The sequence below is a fragment of the Tympanuchus pallidicinctus genome, unplaced genomic scaffold (genome assembly GCF_026119805.1).
Source record: "Tympanuchus pallidicinctus isolate F22 unplaced genomic scaffold, pur_lepc_1.0 scaffold3, whole genome shotgun sequence".
NCBI lineage: Eukaryota > Metazoa > Chordata > Aves > Galliformes > Phasianidae > Tympanuchus > Tympanuchus pallidicinctus.
This window is the reverse complement of record NW_026294747.1, coordinates 55,496,071-55,510,947: the sequence shown is the minus strand read 5'-3', so window position 1 is coordinate 55,510,947 and position 14,877 is coordinate 55,496,071. Positions and strand designations below refer to the sequence as shown.

General features: G+C 52.7%; 1 protein-coding gene across 4 annotated transcripts in view; it reads left to right on the top strand.

Annotated features, from left to right (window-relative positions):
• Positions 1–7,330, top strand: part of SAMD4A (sterile alpha motif domain containing 4A) — a 65,649-nt gene extending 58,319 nt beyond the window's left edge. For 2 of the 4 annotated variants that reach the window (XR_008209706.1, XR_008209704.1), the window contains 7 exons: positions 654–948; positions 1,560–1,645; positions 2,294–2,412; positions 3,524–3,725; positions 4,056–4,182; positions 5,217–6,121; positions 7,112–7,330. Coding sequence is in view for 2 of the 4 variants with exons in the window: in XM_052696556.1 (XP_052552516.1) it covers positions 654–948; positions 1,560–1,645; positions 2,294–2,412; positions 3,524–3,725; positions 4,056–4,182; positions 5,217–5,300; positions 7,112–7,140 (942 nt within the window). In the remaining 2 variants the exon portion in view is untranslated. The remainder of the gene's footprint in view (positions 1–653; positions 949–1,559; positions 1,646–2,293; positions 2,413–3,523; positions 3,726–4,055; positions 4,183–5,216; positions 6,122–7,111) is intronic. The other 2 variants (XM_052696556.1, XM_052696555.1) reach the window with 1 other exon arrangement.
• Positions 7,331–14,877: the final 7,547 nt, after the last annotated feature.

Below are 14,877 nucleotides of genomic sequence, written 5' to 3'. Positions count from 1 at the left end.
ATTGAACCTCATGAGGTTCATGTGGGCCCATTTCTCGAGCCTGTCCAGCTCTCCCTGGATGGCACTCACACGCTGGGTGTGGGCTGGGGGATCTCCCTGTACCACACTGTGCTGGAACTCAGTGCTGCTGCACTTGGGAAGAGACATCTCTGGTTTTCCAGGCTTCCTATCCAAATAGTTTTTTTTGTTGTTGTTGTTGTTTTATCCTGAGGTTAAGCAAGAGCATGTGTGTGTGATGGATTTTTTGGGGCATTGTCTTGCTGCTGAAGATTGCTGCTTTCTTGGAAAGAGGCTGCTCCACCCTCTCTGCCGGTTAGCAGAGCAGCAGATTTCCCCAGAAAGTATTGCCCAACAGCCTGACGTCGTGCATCCCTGTATCTCCAGGCTGAATTTTTTTTGCTGCAGGGATTTCAGTTCAAGTGCAGGCTGCACAGAGCTGTGCGTGTCCCATCTCCCGTCCCTGGAGGCACCCAAGGCCACGGATGGGGTTTCGGGCATCCTGATCTGATGGGAGGTGCCTCTGCCCATGGCACGGAGTGGGACTGGATGGGCTTTAAGATCTCTTCCAACTCAAACCAACTCAATGGTGCTGGTCTGGTTTGTAAGCAGTGCCCTTTCTTCACCACAAATCCTCCCTTGCCTTGAACCCGCAGGACATCCTGGAAGGTGGCAACCTGCGTGTCCCGCTGCAGGAACTACACCAAATGATCCTCACCCCCATCAAAGCCTACTCTTCCCAAATCTCCAGCCCGGAGGAGCACAGCCGGGACACGGACTCACATCATCCCCCCTCCCTGCTGGGCTCAGACAGCCAGGGCTCCGATGGCAAGGACTCAGCAGCGGGGGGCATGCAGCAGCATCACCTGCCGGGCTGTGAGGGCGAGTCGGGGGGAGGCCCTTTGCCTGAAGGTGACCTGCCTGGACAGTTCACAAGGGTGATGGGGAAAGGTGAGCGAGGTTTTGTGAGTGTCTCACACAGGCCAGCTGGGTCTAAGCCCCTTTTTAAACTGCGGGTTAGATGCAGGACATTCAAACATGCAGGCGCTGTTCCATGCGGGGTGTAGGGTTTGCATTGGGATTAATGTGCCAGGGGGTGGATGGTAGAAGTGCCAGGTGGAGAGCAGCATCGTGTGCCATACACAGGGCTGCTGCAGCGGGTATTTTAGACACGTCCTGCTTCCCCTCCACAGTATCTGAGGTGTTCATGCTGGCTGCATCCAGCAGGCGTGCACAGAAGACCAAGAATAGAAGGAAACTTTCTGAGGTGCATTGGGAAACAGCAGCTCTGTTAAAAACCTGCTGTCGTCTGCTGCCTTTCACATGTTGTAATGGGGAGATGGGAAGGGGGCAGGTCCTGTGCTCCTGGCTTGCTTGGGTCTAATTCTGGGGACTCATCTGAATGGACACCAGTGTAACTGAGAACAAAATCTGACCCTAAATATAGGACAGGAATTGGGGACGTGCTTTTTTTCTCATTGATACAAGGGAAGGGGGGATCCAAGGCCCTGATCCCAGCTCAGCACTACGTTCCCTCTGATTTTCCCTTCTCTTTCTTGCAGTGTGCACACAACTTTTAGTTTCCCGACCAGATGAAGAGAATATAAGCTCCTATTTACAGCTTATAGACAAATGTCTAATACACGAGGTGAGTTGTGACAAATCTTGTTGTTGTTTCCAAAGTATCTGTTTATGTAAACGCTCTGGTTTCTAACACAAATATTTCTGGGGAGTATTAATAGTAATTATGGGGCCAGTAGGGTGCACAGAAACACTGCTCCCCCAGTGCTTACATGGTGGCATGGATGTGGAGCTGGGAAGTGCCTCGTGCCAGCCTGGCCCTACTAAGCTCCAAGCTGTGCATGCAGCTTAAATAAAAGACAAGCTGATTTGTGAGCATCCAAGGAGTGTTCCCACTGAGCTGGTACCCCTGGGGACCCCTGGAAATGGTGCAAGAGGTACAGCTGTGCCCTGGCAGGGATAGGGAAATCTCTGGGTGTTGGTTTTTTTTATATCATAGAATCATAGAATATCCCAAATTGGAAGGGAATCATAAGGATCTTTGAGTCCAATTCCTGGCTCCACACAGGACCACCCAAAAATCAGACCATATGTCTGAGAGTAGCGTCCAGATGCTTCTTGAACTGGCAGCTCAGGGCTGTGACCACAGCTATGGGATCGTGCCACTGCCTGCTGCTTTCTGTGCATGCACATACACAGCCCTACTCATTCCATCCAGAAAAATACTCATGTGTTTCTTATTTTTCTCTCTTTTTTTTTTTTTGGGGGTGGCCAGGCGTTTACAGAGATACAGAAGAAACGGCTGTTGTCATGGAAACAGCAGGTGCAAAAACTCTTTAGGTCTTTCCCTCGGAAATCCCTCCTGGAGCTGTCAGGCTATCGGCAGCAGCGGAGGTACGCGGGCACTGGGGAGGATGGAGGGGTGGCAAACAGTCCTGCAGCTCCATTTTGAATGGAGATGCTCATGCTGCTGCCTGATGCTACCCCACAGCCTGGCCCTGATCCCAGGCATCTAGCAGATTAAATCCATCCAGAAGCAGGAGGGCAGAGCGATTGCACCCATTTCACAGATGGGAAGCTCAGCCAGCGAGGAGCTGAGCAAGCAGAGGGCATCCCTGTGCCACTTCTCACCCTGCCTACTTCCCTCCTGCCTTCTGCTCATTAGATCAGGGCTGGAGTTCCACCAAAAAGCCATCAGAAAGCTGGCAGATAGGTTGGAAGCCCGCTGTTAGGGAGCACGGTGCTATGAACACATTGTTTACTCATCCACAGTGATGCTGGGGTTTGGGTGATCCTAGCATGCAGTTGGGTTGTTTCAAGAACAAGGCTATTTTTAGACCAGTTTGAACAATAATGTCAGCCTTTTGCTTCGTTCCACTAAATATATGTGATTGCAGTCAGCACTGCTTGCTGCCAGAGCAAGAGGGGGTGGTGGGCAGAGGGGACGTGGCACTGCCTTGCACTTTGCATTTCATAGAGGCCTGTCAGGGTTATAGAGTGGCTTGGAAGGAGCCTTAAAGGATACCTGGTTCCAGCCCTACCACGGCCAGGGCCATGGCCTCAATGTCTGCCCCCATTAATTCCCCTTGTGACTACCTGATCTTGGGTCTGGGCCATTCTGCTGCAGTCCTGGGGTTGTGATGTTAGAGCAGGTCCCAACACTGGCTGCCTTTCACTCAGCCTGTCCCAAGTGGCTCAGAAAGCCATTATGACCAAATCTTACCAAACTGGGGCATTGTCAGAAAGGGCTTTGTTCATAAAAACAAACCTCGCTGAAGAGAAGGTTCCAACAGCATGAGCTGAGCCTCTATCAGTCATTAGGGAATCCAAATGGGAGAGACTTCTTTTGTGCCCCGGCTGCAAGATGAGTTTAAATCAAACCCCAAGAAAACAGACATCGTGGACCCATGGTTGGCGGGTGGGAGGGCACAGAGCCCCATTGCAACCGTCACAAACCCACCTGCAGAGCACCTCCAGTTTCACCCCAGCATTTCTCTCTCTGCAGCCGAGGCTTTGGGCAGTCCAACTCCTTACCTACAGCCGGATCCGCCGGGGCAGGGCTGGGCAGACGAAACCCCCGCCAGTTCCAGATCCCCTCCCGCAACCTCCCCACTGCCCGCCTGGGGCTGCTGGGTCCCAGTGGGCTGCTGGGCACCCCACAGCGCAGCCCTGCCACCAGCCCTGCCATCCTCAAGCAAGGCAGACAGGTTGGTCTTGCTCGTGGCTTTGTGGGGAGCGACATGTGGAGTAGGGAGGGCAGCTGGGTGCACAGAGGGGGAGAATTGAGCCCCCGGGGTACTTTGGTATTGATCCATAGATGTATATCACACCCGGGGGTGTGTATTAATAAATACCTGGCAGGAGGGTGGAGAGGCTCAGGTGCATCACTGTCCCGATGCACACCGTTTCCCTTCTTCCACTATTTCCCATCTCCCACCAGTTTCCATCTCCCCCCATTCCCCATCTCCCATCGTCTCCCATCCAACGCCATCGTCTCCCACCAGTTCCCACCTCACTCGGTTCTTTGCATCCTACAGAACCTCTGGTTTGCCAACCCTGGGGGCAGCAACAGCATGCCCAGCAGGAGCCACAGCTCAGTGCAGAGGACGCGCTCGCTGCCGGTGCACACCTCCCCGCAGACCATGCTGATGTTCCAGCAGCCAGGTAGGAAGCAAGCATTTCCCTTTTGCTTCTCCTCATCCCATGGTGTGGAAGTGGCCGTGCCAGCCGATAGCCAGTCTTGCTCTTATTGAGGACATCATGCCACCAGGATGCCTTTGGGATGGGTTGAAGCAGAGATACTGCTTGGCCCTACAAATGACACCCCAGCCGTGCCGGTGCCCTGCATAACTTCCCTCTGGGGCAGTTCACTTCACGCTGTCACTCCGTGGTCACTTTGTCACTTGCATGTGGCCTTGGTGTGGAAGAAGTGACTGGATGCCTCAAAGGAAATTCTTTTGTTAATGCCTATGAAGGTGAACGCTCCCATCTCTGCTTCCCTCCTGAACACCTGGATAATGTTCCCTAGGAACTCGAGGAGCTCCTGTAGGAGCATCCTCTGATTCAGTGGTTCCTGTGAAGTTCCCATCCTTCCCGTGAGGATGCTCGTCCCCATTCCTCTGGGCAGCCCTCCGTCACCCTTTGAGCGTGGCTTTTCTTACTATGGCAATTCATATGGGGCATTACACCCCTGACAAACTGGGACCAAGCGTGGCCTCCCACGTGTGCTCTATTTAAAGCTGGCACTGTGTGTGACCTGCGGGCTGAAATGCCGCCGGGCTGGGGGTGCAGATCACTTACAGCCAGGGTATTTGGGGACAGGGCAGTGGAAAAGCCAAGGGACAGCAGCAGCACCTACAGCCCTCTGGCCCATCCATCTTGTGTTGCCACTCCAGCTCTCCCTGATTTATCGGATCGGAAATACAGGATTTGTAGGATAGGAAACAGAATGTAGGATTTACAGGATGGGAAATGCATTGATAGGAAGTGTAGGAGAAACGTGGTGATTTTTGGAAACTTTTCTTTACTGAGGTTATTGCACTGGAAAAAGGAGTGTTAAGGGCAGTGATAGTGCGCTGGGATGTGGGTGAGTGTTGGTTGGAGTGGGAGAAACCCAAGCAAGGGGAAGCCAAAGGGGTGTGTAGGTCAGGTCCCCAGCGTGTCCCCTGACCCAGCTCTTCTGTCCCTGTCTCTTGCAGAGTTCCAGGTGCCGGTGACTGAACCTGACATCAACAACAGGCTGGAGTCCCTGTGCCTGAGCATGACGGAGCACGCGCTCAGCGGTGAGCACTCCCTCCTCCTTGGGCTCTTCCAGCACGTCCAGGCGGCCTCAGCCAAGCCCCCCAGGGGCTGCCCCACGCCCCCCAAGGGCTGGGACCAGCTTTGGCTGTGAGAGATGAGACAGGGTGGGATGGTTGCTGCTCCCACGGAGAGGTCTCAGCCAGCTCTGTCAGAGGGGTAAAAGTAAACGCAGGGATTGCACCCGGCGCTGGCAAAGCCTGTGCTTTTAGCCACTAGATAGCTTGCTAATCATCATTAGTGTTAGCTCACTAGTCTGCTGTTAATTAATGACAAAGCCACCCAAGCTCTTGAATGGTGCACAGGCTTCAGAGTGCTCTACCGCTCTGCCAGCCCAAACCCTGCTTTGCTGAGGGGACACGGGGACCCCCAGGGCTGCAGCCATCCCTTTGGGGTCGCGGTGATGCTGGCAGCCTGGGTGGGGACAAGGAGCAGGGAGGGAGGAGGAGGTCCAGGCTGCAAGCAGTGCAAGAGGGGAGCCCAGGGAGGCACCGGACACGCCGTGACGCAGCGGACCCGGATGGCGTGGGGACGCCAGGATGGGACGAGCCGAGCAGCCCGCGTCGCCCAGAGCCTCCTGAATACGCGGCCCCAAAAACCACAGACTGTCGGATGGTGGAGGATGGGAACCCACGGGGAGGACAAGGCTCCCTGCAGCGATGGCACTGCCCAGGGACAGGGACGTGGGAGCGAGGACTGGACGTGGCAGCAGGGTGCTGGCCGTGGGCACAAGGACACTGCTGTCACCGACGCGTTCCTGCGGCGCGCGCCCAGGCGAGGCTTAGCTGTGTTGTTCCTGTGCAGGGTACTGCTCCTCCAAGTTATTTGTTTTTTCCAGGTCGTATTCCCCCCCCTCCCCACCCCCTCCAAGCCTCTCCAACCTGGCTGTGCTATAAATAGCCCTGCAGAAAAAATAATATTGAATAATAATAATAAACCTTTGGGGGAAAAAAATATCTAAGAGTAACAAACCTGTTTGTTTTCAAGTCTTAAATCCCGCCTGGCTGAGCAGAACAGGCAGTGCTCTGTTGGGGTGGGCACAGACCCTGCTGTGTGCTGCCCCTGCGTATCCCCTGAGTGTAAAGCAGCTCATTCTGCATTGTGCAGAGCGTGGGGAGAGAGGGTAGCCCTGCTCTGCACCCCAGGGATTGGGATGGGGTTTGAAGGAGGGTTGGGGGTGTGCTGTGGTTCATGCAGGGGGGCATCTTGTGCTGGGGGGGGGTGGAAATAGGGTTGGGATGCACTTTGTGCACTGTGGCAGCCTCCTTGTGCGCTGGTGGAGGTGGAGGGATGCTCGCACTGGGTCCTGTTGTGCAGCTTTGGGTTGGGTGGCACATCCTTGGCTGCAGGGCTGTGGGCTGGTTGCATCCCTGCTGTGCTGGGTTGAAAAGGCTGTGGGGCTTTTATCAATCGGTACTGCTGGGTTGGACGATCTGGAGAGGAGCAAGGCAGTACCCCAGGGCCGGCTCCATCCCCATGTGCTGGAATGGGGAGTCCCAGACTCATGGCCACATTGCCACCAAAATGTCAGGAACTCCCATCTGCTCCTGGAGAAGGGGACAGGGGGCCGTGGCAGAAGCAAAACCCCACTGAGGCCATGGTACCAATGTGGGTTGCAAAGAGACTGTGGGAGGAGAGCAGTTATATCAGCCCCCAAAGACCCGATTGCCACCCTACGGGAGGATGAATGGGGGATTGCCCCGCTTCCATCCCACTTCAAGGGATGACCAGGGGCAGTCAGGAGCAGAGCAGTGTGACCCCAGGGCCGCCCCTAACTCTGCCTTCCCACTTGCAGACGGTGTCGACCGGACCTCCACCATCTAGAGGAGGACAGCCTGATGGCGGCGGTGCTGATGGGAGAAGAACTGCTGCAGGTCCAGCGGAGAGGTCCAGGCACGGGAGCCTCAGTGACAGCTCGCATCCTTTCTGTCTTTCTCTCTCTTCCTCTCTTTTCTCCTGTTTTAATTTGGTGAACGTGTAGATTGTCCTTGTGAACATACCATTAGACTTGGAATTTGTGTTGTCCTTTCTTACATCCGTGCTAAAAAAAGGAAAAGGGGAGGGGGGAGGGGGGGAAGAGGAGGGATGGCAAAGAAAGAAACAACGCTGAGAAAAACAAACAGCAAAGAAATGCCTGGGGTGGGTGGGGGGTGAGGCAGAAAAGTGCTGACTTTGTGGTTTCGCCATGGGCAGTGAATGTCACCTGTGTGTGACCAAAGCCCTGAAGGGAGGATTTGCCATAGGGGACCCCGCGGGCGCTGCCAGCTGGCCGGTCCTTGTCCTCATCCCATGGGGCTGGGCTGTAGCCTATGCAAAAAAACAAAAAGGCCCCTTGGGATGGATGGAACCGGCGGCTGAATTGTAAAAACCAAAATCAAAAAAAAAGATTAAAAAAAAAAAAAAGAAAAGAAAAAGCAGAAACAAACCTGCTTTTCTGTTTTGCAAAGAGCACCAGGCACAGAGATCCGTCCGTCGGTGCGGTGTTGCGGGGCGCCCGCCCTGCTGTTGGGTTGTGAAGGGCTGGGGATGTCGGTGAGGGGCGATGCAGTGAGTGATGGGTGTCCGTGTCTCTGTCTTGTGTGTGTGGTAGAAGAAAGGTGCTGCATCCTGGGTTTGCACATCTGCCCAGCCTGCCCAAACCATCACTGCATCATCACCACATTCATCGTGGCATCGCTGAATGGTTGGGTTGGAAGGGGTCGTAAAGATCTTCTGGTTCCACCCCTGCTGTGGGCTGGGTGCCCCCCAGCTCAGGCTGCCCAGGGCCCAACCATGGCCTGAGCACCTCCAGGGATGGGGCACCCACAGCTCTGGGCAGTGCCAGGGCCTCACCGTCCTCTAAGTAAAGAATTTCCAACTAAAAGCCCATTAAAATGGGGTTTCCCCAGCCCTGCAATGGGGTAATCCTGGCCCCAAGGTGAGAGGACGTTCTGGAAGAGCAGAACCAACCAAAAGAGAGCGGGCACCAAAACTCAGCCCTGTTATGGGGCATAAAAAGCATCAGGAAGGGGACATGAATGATGCTCACCCCTAATGGACTTAGTAGAGGAAATGAATAACACCTAAAGATGCTCAGAGCAGGAAGTGAATGGTCGTGGTGCCCCCTGGGTGGGTTTTGCTGTAAGCACTGCAGTCGGTCCCTACTAATAGAAGGGTGTATGAGCAAGGGGATTCAGTCCCTGCTCATATATGAGGCTGTAGGGTTCCCAACATTGGCTCAACCCACAGCACCAGTGGGCAGCTCCAGTTGAGGTGTGACCAGCAGTGCTGCTTTTCCAGGGGCTGAGCAGGGCTGGTTGTGCAGCTCTCGGCAGATGCGCAAATCCATTGGCGATGCAGCATTTTTAAGTAGTTTCATATGCATCTATGTATCTATATATATATGTGTGTGTGTGTATATATAGATAGATAGATATAAAAAGAAGTGCCAAATGCAGTGTTTTACATTTGCTGTTCCTTGGTTTGCTGTTGGGCAAGGTGTTGAGGCGATGTTTACGTGGGGGAGCGGAGAAGGGAGAAGCAAAGTGGGAGTGCTATGGGACAAGCAGGGCAGGGCGGCACGAGGAAAGCCTGAAATCCTATTTATTCCTTTGCTGAATATAGAAACAGAGGTTATCTGATTGTTAAGAGAGATTATTTTGGATATATTACATGTGAACGTGCTATGGCTGGTAACCATGATGATGTCTGTTATTAACAACCGCCGAATCATTCGGGTTCTTTGTGTTGGTTTATTTGTCTGTTGTTTTCTTTTTCTCAAAGCTGGTTTCCCATTGGCAGTGTATGGGTTAATGGCTCTTCCGTTGTGTTTGCTGTTTCTTGTTTTTATAAGTAAGGAAAAGCGGCTTCGGTTTCCATTTTGGAAGTCCCTCCTGGCTCTGTCGGAGCCCTGCGCTGAGTGCAGGTAACAGCAGAGCTCTGTTCAAAGAAACGGATCGAATCCTGGTATTTATAAGACACAACACACGCAAAAAAAGAAAAAAAAAGAAAAAAAAAAGAAAAAAGAATTAAAAAAAAAAAAACCCAACAAAAAGAGTTGCATGAATAAGGCTGTGAAGTCAGATATTTAGTAATAACGCGGCAGTGCCTTTCTTTTTTGTATCCACCCATTTCCCTCTCATCCCCCCCCACCACGTGCAGCCGTTCCCTACGCCCGCGGCCCCGGCAGCTCCTGGTGCTGCTGCCCCACAGCCTGAACCCACGGCCCCGCTGGGGCAGCCCTATGGGGCCGCGACGCTGAGGATAACCCCATTTCTTTTGAGGTGTCGCCGTCCCGCTGGGGATGAGCCCTTGGCCGAGCAGGGAGAGGGGCAACCCAAGGCTTCTCAGCTCATCGTGAAGCCTGGCGCTGGGGGGGGGGGCTCATCCCGGTGACCCCAGCGCGCTGTGATCCCGCATCGCAGGCTCCGGTCAGCACTCGGCGTTGAGGAATTTGTGGTGTCACCTTCCTCGGTGGGTGGGTTTTTTTTTGGATGTGCCTGATGGAAAGCAGGTCCTGCAGACGTCGCATTTTGCACACGCAGCTCCGAGAAACACTAAAGTTGATTTTATACGAGTCATCGAGAGTTTGCAAAAGTGAGTTTTATTTTTTGTATTCCTTTATCTTTACTTAAAGGTGAATGTGTATTCCTCTGGGAGGAATAGGAAGAAAATAACAAAAAAAAAAAAGAGGAAAAAAAAAAAAACAAAAAAAAAAAAAAAGAGGAAAAAAAAAAACAACCAACCAAACCCAACCAGGAATGTTAATAATGTTAAACAGAATACTTCCTCCCTTATTAATATATAACCCTCTGTATTTATGCCTATTGTAAGCTGACTTCCAAGAGCTTTGACCTCTCTTCTGTTGCATGCCGTTCCCGGGCAGCCCTTTATTGTACATGCATGCCTTTAGTCCTGTTTTTTCTGTACAAAATTAGTGCACAAAGAAATATTTTTGCCTAGTTCATGTTGCCAAGCAATGCCTATTTTTTAAATTTTGTCATATATGGAAATAGCATGTTTGTTACATGTAAAAGCTTCCCGATATACAGAAATACTAATGTTTGGAGATGCTGGTCTTTGCAAGTGTACAGTTTTCAAATGTTGTTACCAGTGAAACACCCTCGTGATTTCAACTTGCTCCAATGTATTTATTACTCATTTGCTCCCATGTAACTAGGAGTCATGGCTATATTTCATATCGACGTTATATTGAAAGTGAAGGGAGATGATTAATACAAGGTTTTGTAACACCGCGGTGTGCCGCCTCTTCATTTTGCTCTCTTCAAGGCAGGATGGCTGAGAGCCAACAGGGAAGCACCAAGGCGATGGCGGGCTGAGGGATGGGAGGGAAGAGCGCTCAGCTCCCCAGGATGGTTGTGCTCTCCTTCCATCGGTCCCACTGTAGTTGGGTAGATACAAATCGGCCTTCCCTGCGCATCTGTCCCACAGGGACGTGGGCAGTGTGGATACCAGGGCCACAACTCCTGTTTTTTTCTGTATTTTCTCAGCTTTCTTGGCTTCTGCAAGATGCCAACAGCTGTGCTCTGGGCAGCACCAAGGGAGGGAAGAAACCACAGCTCTTGTTTTAGCACTGGGCTGAAGAGGGGCAGCTCAGAGCAGATGGTCCCACCCAAGCCATGGTGGGTGCTCAGGGCCTTCCTTGTCTGCTTGGGTTTGGGACAGTCCAATGCACGACCTTTTCCAGGGTTAGACAGCCCTTACAGTGAAAAAAAAAAAGCAATTCCTGGCATTGAAATGGAATTTGCTTGACTTCAGCTTGTGTTGCCTCTCGTAGCTCTGAGCTTTTTATCCCCATCGTTGGATATTTACACACAGCACTAAGCTCCTCCTGGGCTTCAACTTCTCAAGGCCCAGCACCCCAGAACTCCCAGCTCCTTCTGCTTGCCAGGCCGTTGGCCCAGTATTTCCACAGGGCCTTGCTGTGGCCCTGCTGAGCTGCATGACGTTCCTTTTGGCCATCCCTACGAGCCGGTGAAGTCCCTGAGGATGGCAGCGCACCATCCCTGGTGGTGGAGATGTGGCACTGAGGGACACAGGCAGTGGACGAGGTGGGGGTTAAGGTTGGGCTTGGGGATCTTGGAGGTCTTTTCTAAGCTCAACGACGCCATGAATCCCCCTGATGAATCCATGCTGACTGACTACACGTCCTTCAGGAGCCTGGAGGTGGTGCCAGGATCGGCTCCCCCAACACCTTCAGGCTTTCTGAAGGAGTCACCTTTGCTCTCTTCCCATCCTCAGTAACATCCCTGATTACCACAGCCGCCCCAAGACTGCCGAGAGCGACCTCACAGTGGCTCCTGAGTGCATCCCACCAGCCCCCATGGGACATCCCTGTCCCTCATCAGCTCCAACTCCAGCTGAGCTGTGGCTTCAATGGCAGACGACAGCATTGAGCACAACCTCAGTGAAGCTCCTGCTATTTCAAGCTGCTCCTGGGCAGTGCAGGAAGGGCCAGCCCTGAAGGGAAGGACTCATTGCATTGCTCTATCCCACTCAAATTACCCTGCCCAGAGCTTGGGCTGGCTGCACACAGGGCACCAACCACACTGCATTGTGCTAAGAAAAGCATTACCTAAAACCCAGCGAGATGCTTTTTCCTTCCATAAACAGTTTGACTTTCCACATACGCACGTCTGCACTCTGGATTTCAAAGCATGTGTTTGTTGTGCTACTACTGAATGAAAAGGGAAAGAAAAAGAAGGGGGGAAAATTGGATGGAAAATTGGAGCTGGAAGGGCTGAAAGGGCTCCAGGGGAAGCCGCGCGGTTAGGAAACGTCTGCAGGTCCTGCTGTTGGGCTTGCTGGAAAGAGGCTTAAAAAAGGAAAAGCAAAGAACCATTTCCATGCTGCTGGGAGATGGTGACGTGGATCAGCCACCAGCAGCTGAGGATCTGGGGTTGTGCCATGCTCCAGCCCCGTCTGGCTGCTGAGCTGTGGCTTTGCAGCCCATGCCCAGCTGCTCGAGGTGAACTGCAGACCAGAGAATGCTTGAGGTTGGAGGGACCATCTAATTCCAACCCCCTGCTCCTGTCCTCCTGTGTCCTAAACACAAAATCCCCATGCAAGTGCAAAGAACTCCTATTTACCTTAACAAGGTTACAACCTCTTGTCAGCATCAGGCAGGGATTTCCCAATGCTCAGAAGTTTAATATGGGTAAAGAGGGCTTTCCTGGGTGAGATCCTTGTGTTAGAGGGAATAATTAACCCCTGCACAGGGCTGGCAGCAGGGACAAGACATCACAGCCTCTGTCCCCTCCTCCTGATGGAGAGCCATGCCCCTAGGAGCAATGCCAACTCCCAGAGAAGATGGAGCCCCCAATGTGGGGCTGCAGGAGTAGCTGTGACTCTGCAGGGCTTTTTGGCAGCACCAGGGGTGACCTCACTGCCGGGCTCAGCAGTCTCCAAGCTATTTTTCTTCGCATGCCCACCAGCAAAGGGAGCTGCAAATAGCTCTGTAACACAAGGCAGGCGCCGGCATCTTTGGGAGGTGGAAGCAGCGTGGGGGGACAGCGGGTCTGCCCTTATATGCCCTATGCCTTGGGGTGCTGGCAGGCCAGGAACAGCCTTTTATTGGCCTCTGAATGCCACAGGGAAAGGCAGATAGATAAGGACTACCTGCCCTATGCCAGCCTGAATGGGTGCCATAAATCTCTGCATCTCCACACTATCAGCGTTTGCAGTCTTGTGAAGATAAGGCCGCTCTCCACACCCCAGCAAGGTGCCTGGGTGGATGCTTATGTCTGTTTGTATCAGCAGCCCCCACCTCTGTGCAGTTTGGGGGCAGGGTCCCGGTGGCAGGTAGCAGGAGATGCCCACAGTTCTGCCCCTGCTCAGCTGGGGGCACATCGCCCAGCTCAGCCACAGTTCCCACTTTTGTACAGAAAATACGGCTGTTTCTGAGGCCTGCAGCTCACAGAGACGGGGCTGGGCTCAGCAGAGGGAGCCACAGACTGTGCTGCTGCCGAGTCTGCTCCTCCCAGCCTTATTTCTGCATCTCAGGGTGTTGATGCGTGACCAGGGCTGCAATAGCAGCCTGAGCATCACCAAGCCGAGAGGACGGGGTCTTCACGACCAGACTCATTTTCCTTTACTGCAACAGCCTTGCCTGTCCTTGCTTTCCTTCCTCCATCCCTGCCATCCCCATGTGCTAACACCTCCCTGCATCCAGCTCACCTCCCCAGTGAGCAGTAATGGGAAGGAGGACGCAGCCAGATGTGCACTGCCCTGGGCTGACCCCCCCAGGCCTCTGAATTCAGGTCCCAGTGAAAGCACTAACACAGCTCTAAGCTGTAACCCCACGTGACTTGAAAAGCAAACTCATCCCACAGCTGTGTTATAAAGGTGACACCGATGGGGCAGACGTTTGGGCTGAAGCTTTTTTGCCTCCCAGTAAATAACTTATCCACAGATCCCAAAACCTGCAATGCTTATGGCTAAAGGATGAACCCTGCCTCCTACGCTCTGCTTTGCCCGAGCACGTTTAAAACAGTTTGGTGGATCACAGAAGCACAGAATGGTTTGAGTTGGAAGGGACTCTTAAAGGCCATCAGGTCCCCCGCCCTCAGTGCACAGGGACACCCACAGCTCCATCAGTGCTCACAGCTCATCTCCTGGCCTCAGGTGTCTGCAAGGTTGGGGCAACACCACCTCTTGGGCAGGCTGTGCACTGCCTCACTGCTCTTATTTAAATGGGCTTGTATAATCCAACCACTCTTAGGACAGATCTTTAGCTTTAGCTTTAGCTGTTGCCATCAGATTAGTAATGCAAATGGAGCAGTAAAGCCTCCTCTGAAATGTTCCAACATCAAAACCACAGCCTAAAGCTGATCAAAAAAGCCCACCAAACCTTGCTTTGATACCCTTAGGTTATTACAGCAAAATTTGGCTGTGATGTTGTGCACGGTGATTTAATGGATGTCCCTGTTACCAGCACGGCCCAAAACTTACTAAAAAGAGCTTTAATGTTTCATATCCTCTCAACTGCCAAACCGTGACCGCAGCTTTAAATACAACTGGAAGGCAGGCTTTGCAGCAAGGTTATTTCCAAGAGTTCAGCAGAAGGGTTTTGCCAAGGCTCAAAGGGCAGAGCTGACCGCAGTGTCTTTCCCAACACTGATAACCACATAGAGACAGCAGGGGCAGAAAGCAGAGGCCATATAGATGAGCAATCCGAGCTCATTAAGCAACTAGGAGCCGCTGGCAGGTTGTGATGGCTACATAATGGCACTCAGCTTGGAAATGACCTCTAAGATCCCCACCCCCGACTCATCCTCACTCGCACGTCGCTCAGTGCCACATCTCCACGTACCTCCAGGGATGGTGACCCCACCACAGCTCTCTCCTCCGGGCTCTGAGCCGTAGACTTTCAAGCTATTTTTTTTCACCTCAATGAAAACAGAATTTCACACCATTACAAAACCAGGGAGGTTCCTTTCAAATCCCACACTGTCGGTTTTGTTTCTGTTTTGCTTTGTTTTCAAGGCGGGGAATAGAAAATCTCTCGCAGAAGCATCTGCTTTGCCCAAAAGGCTGTTTCCCACCATAGCCACCAGCTTCAAC